At 60.5% G+C, this 4393-nt stretch overlaps 1 protein-coding gene across 2 annotated transcripts; it reads right to left on the bottom strand.

Annotated features, from left to right (window-relative positions):
- Positions 1–2127: 2127 nt before the first annotated feature.
- OLIG2 (oligodendrocyte transcription factor 2) lies at positions 2128–4085 on the bottom strand. 2 transcript variants are annotated; one of them, XM_060009811.1, is made up of 2 exons: positions 3970–4085; positions 2128–3192 (listed from the first exon to the last, which is right to left on the bottom strand). In XM_060009811.1, exon 2 carries the CDS (start codon positions 3118–3120, stop codon positions 2149–2151), a length of 972 nt encoding a protein of 323 aa, XP_059865794.1. In that variant the 5' UTR covers positions 3121–3192; positions 3970–4085; the 3' UTR covers positions 2128–2148. The 2 variants fall into 2 exon arrangements, with proteins under 2 accessions (XP_059865794.1, XP_059865795.1); XM_060009812.1 differs by having other exon boundaries at positions 2128–3189; positions 3970–4037.
- Between the last annotated feature and the right edge of the window lie 308 nt (positions 4086–4393).

Genomic DNA, 4393 nt, shown 5'->3' on the forward strand with positions numbered 1-4393 from the left:
GTATTGCAGTTTTGGATTGTGGAGAACCCGGTAGCGGCGACAAAACAGAGGTGGCCCTGGAGGAAGAGCACGAGGCCAAAGCGCGTCTCGCAACAGTCTCGCTCCCCGCGGGCAGTTCCCAGCACCTGACATATTGCAGTTCAAGGCCGGGGTGGGCGCCGGGGCAGGGTCGTGCACAGCGCAGGGAAGGGAGTGAAGGGTTAGCGGATCCCGCGCCAAACGCTCCCGCAGCGCTCTGCCGGGAACACCGTGGCGATGCCGGTCGCGGGGGTGGCCTCACGTGGCTGGTCCTCAGCTGAAGCCCCGAGCTGGATGCGGGTGGGCGACCACCTCTCAGCAGAGAGCAAATGGAATCGCGGCAGGGCAGGAGACCGAGCGCCCGGACAGCCCAGTCAAAGGCACGGGCCTCACTCCGGAGGCCCCAAGTTCCTCGAGCAGGGAGGGAAATTTTCACTTTCAATTAACATAATCCTCAACCAAAGGGAAAAGGAGTTCCGGATTAGGCGTTAGAAAATAAAAATAAAAACGAGTTGTGAGAGGCGCCCGGAGGATGTGCTCAGAACGTGTTTTAAAGAGAATGTGAGTATGTTTGTTACGGGGGAGGAAAATAGGCAAACAACCCTTTTATCTTTCTCCAGGGCAAAACCAGCAGAACGGTCCTCAAATCCGGCCGAAAGGGATGGAATCCTGCACTCCCTTCCCCAGGCAGCTCCCCACACCTCCTCCCACCCACAAGGCTGGAAAACACCGGACTTACTTTAAATTTTATTTAAAATCTCAACACTCGATCATTTATTTCATTTTTTTGCAACCAAACAAGTAATAAATATTATTTAGCACTTTTTTCTTTTTACAAAAATAAAACAGATGATACACTCTCTGCAAGGGGCAGCGATCAGAGGCGGGATGTTACGTGCAGACGCCGTGAAGCCCATATTGCAACTCCGGTAGCGCCCAGGCGGTTTGCGGAAGACAGGAAGCACGGAGGAGTTTGTCATTTGTGTTAAACTGGCAAAAAGAAACCAATATAGAAGAAACCCGGCTTAGACTGGGGGGTGAGGGGGTAGGACTGGCAGTCATGTGAGCAAACAGCTCCGCAGCACGCACTTACCTCGTTATTGATATTTACACATCAAAGAAAGAAAAAACTAAAAAGCCAACAGAACTCCCCAAATAACCAAAACTATATTCACAGCAACATCCTTTGAGTTCTGTCAAACCCTCGGGTACCGAAATGACTGCTCCCAGTCAGGTAAGAAATCAAATCACTTTGTGCTCAGAGATGGAAAGAATGGGAAGGGAGGGAGATTCTACTTCAAAATAACTAAAAAAACACCGGCACCTAAAGTCGACAGTTTTAGGTTATTCCAATCCACAAGTGGTTCTATTCTGATCGTCTATAAAGCTTGCTCATACTGTTGAAAAAGGAACATGGACAGATTTTATTAGAAAGCCACAAGCCCCCAAACCAATAGGAGCGACAGGGAGGAACGGTAACAGTTCTGAGACAGCTGTGGGTTTACCCACATGTGGAGATTGGACACGACCGTAAGTGCTTCTGGTACCAAATACCAGCTTCTGACCAACTGGTACCCCTGGCCCTGGGCCAGGGACGACCCGTGAGGGCAAGGCCCAGACAGCCGCTTCTGGAGTGTGGCTGAGAGTCTCCTTCCCGCCCAGAGAGGAGGCAGGAAAGGAAATCTCCAACGCTCCCCTCCCTCCTTTCCTCCCCGGTATAACCAAGGGCTGCCCCGGCCGTGTGAGGCCAAGTTCGCAGGGAAACTACAGTTTTTAGAATCACCTCTTTTTCGGGGGAAGGGGGGTTTGGAGGAAGGGATCCACGTAGCTGTGCCTTCATATAAAACGGTGTCTACCCGAGCAGCGCTGTTTAAAGCCAGAGGGGGTTGAACCAGGTCCCGGAGCAAATGCCCCTGTCACTCCCCACTGTGCAGTGCGCGCCTCCACTGCTTCCGTTCCTGGGTGCTGCGTCCTCACCATTGCCCCCACCCCCAGCCCACGGTGCCGCGCTCCTCCTTGGAACTGAGCTCCCAGGGCCCAGCGCCGGCCAGTCCTTGCTTCCCCGCAGCCTCCGCCCCCCACCCGCCCCCTCCCGCCCCGCTCGCCAGAACGCGCCTGCACCGGCCAAGCTCACTTGGCGTCGGAGGTTAGGCGCGGCAGACTGCCGGCGCCCATGGCCGACACGTGGTGGTGCGGGGGCGGCACCTGGCACATGCTGCAGGGGCAAGGCATGCCGCCCCAGTGCTGGAAGCCGCCGCCGCCCCCGCCGCTGCCGCCCGCGCCCCCCAGCGGGGCTGCCGCCGCCGCCGACGGAGACTTGAGCAGGCCGTGAGGGGGGCGAATGGAGCCGACCGACGACAGGCCGGAGCCGGGCAGGGAGGCGCTGGACACCGCGGCGGCGGCTGCAGCGGCGGCGGCGGCCGCAGCGGCCGGCGGCAAGATGGGGTGGTGCACCGCCGGGTGGTGCGCCGCGTGGGCGGCGGCCGCGGGGTGCGCGGTGGCGGCGGGCAGGGGCGCTGAGTGCGCCAGGCCGCCGCAGGCCGATGGGTGGAAGCCGGCGTGGTGGCCGCCGTAGATCTCGCTCACCAGTCGCTTCATCTCCTCCAGCGAGTTGGTGAGCATGAGGATGTAGTTGCGCGCCAGCAGCAGCGTGGCGATTTTGGAGAGCTTGCGCACCGACGGGCCGTGCGCGTACGGCATGACCTCGCGCAGCCCGTCCATGGCGATGTTGAGGTCGTGCATCCGCTTGCGCTCGCGGCTGTTGATCTTGAGGCGTAGCTGCTGCAGCTCGGGCTCAGTCATCTGTTTCTTGTCCTTCTTAGTGGACGACGCGGCCGCTGACGACGTGGACGACGAGGTGCTGGACGAGGATGACTTGAAGCCACCGCCGCCCAGCTTGTCCCCCGGGTGCGCGCCCGCCGCGCCCATGGCTCCGCGCAGCTCGGCGCTCCGCTCTGGCGGGCAGTCGCTAGGCGTGGACGAGGACACGGTGCCCCCCGTGAAGCCGCTGCCCCCACTGCTCTTGCTCCGGGCGGGCAGGAAAAGGTCATCAGGCTCTGGCGACGACGGGCGGCTAGACACCAGGCTGGCGTCCGAGTCCATGGCCCCGAGGGATAGTCGCAGCTTTCGCAGGGTCCTCCCTCCCTCGGTCCTCAGAGCTTCCACGGACGCCTACTGTGGAGAGGAGAAGAAACACGAGAGAGGTAGAGATCAGAATCGAGACTGAGATCGAGAGGCACTCGGTCAGTGAGACAGAAAAACTGTTCCCGCCTGCACCGCAGCGCGGGGTGCAGGCGCGTGTGGCCGGTCGCTTCTGGTGCACCTCGCTGTCTCTGGCCTTCCTTCCTGCGGCGTGCAGGTGCGCTAAAGTCATCTCTTTTTCCCTCCCTGCTACCTCACCCCGCTCTCATCCACAGGTGGTTTAATCCAGGGAGGATGGGGTGCCCCTCAGTGAGGGTGGCATTTCAGGGTTTTTATGCCTTTTATTAGGAATGGGGAGGCAGGATCTCCAGAGCTGGAATGAAAGAGTGTCAAGTGAGGGCTTTTCTTTGGGAAGGTGGAGATCTAAATAGAGAAGTATTTATTTGGTTCCTCAAACGCATCCACCGTATCTCCATCGACAGCGCGCAGCACACACACGCTCACAGGCCGGCACCCAGCGCCCGCGCCGGGCCCAGATTCCACGCGCTGTCTCCGGGGCCAGCCGGGGGCTCGCCAGCTGACCGGCACTTGGGCAGAAGAAGCTATTGTTGCCCCGACTTCTCGCTTTTGGGCGAAAGGTGTGCTGCGGTCACTGTGGGAAGGGTCAGAGCAGCGAAGCCGCTCAGGAGAACAGGCGGGCAGGGGAGGGATCTGCGTCCCCTTTAACGGAGCTTCCCGGGTCGCAGCCGAAGTGAGGGGCGTCTGTCCCTGGGATGTAGGCTGGAGTTGCTGGGGGGCGGGGACACTTACTGTGGATGCAATTAGAGGAGCTCGTTCCCAAAAGCTGCAGCAGAGAAGCGGCCCAAGGCGCTGATGTCGCGTCGGTCTATAATAAGCATCCGCACCTTTCCCGGCTCGGAGGGTTTTTATAACCCGGTGGCAGCGGCGACGGCGGCGGTGGCCGCGGCGGGGGCGGGGAACAAAGTGCAGGTCCTGGAGGGGCCACCGCGCCAATGAGCTGGGCCGGCCCGGGGGGCTGGGAAGCTGATGTCATCGGGGCTAATTCCGCTCAATGAAACTCGCCGGGCCGGGCACACGCCTCCTCCCCGCGCACAGCCAATGGGCGCCCGCGGCCGGGAGATTCTTGGGGAGGGACTGGAGCAAGGACCCGGAGGGGGCGTGTGAGAGGCTAAGGGGAGGCGGAGGGCGGGCTCGCAGGGGAAGTGCAGAGGAC

This window comes from Delphinus delphis, chromosome 4 (genome assembly GCF_949987515.2).
Source record: "Delphinus delphis chromosome 4, mDelDel1.2, whole genome shotgun sequence".
Classification (NCBI taxonomy): Eukaryota; Metazoa; Chordata; class Mammalia; order Artiodactyla; family Delphinidae; genus Delphinus; species Delphinus delphis.

Excerpts from the sequence above, each read along its gene's own strand:
- OLIG2 (XM_060009811.1), bottom strand. The coding sequence starts at position 3,120 with ATGGACTCGGACGCCAGCCTGGTGTCTAGCCGCCCGTCGTCGCCAGAG.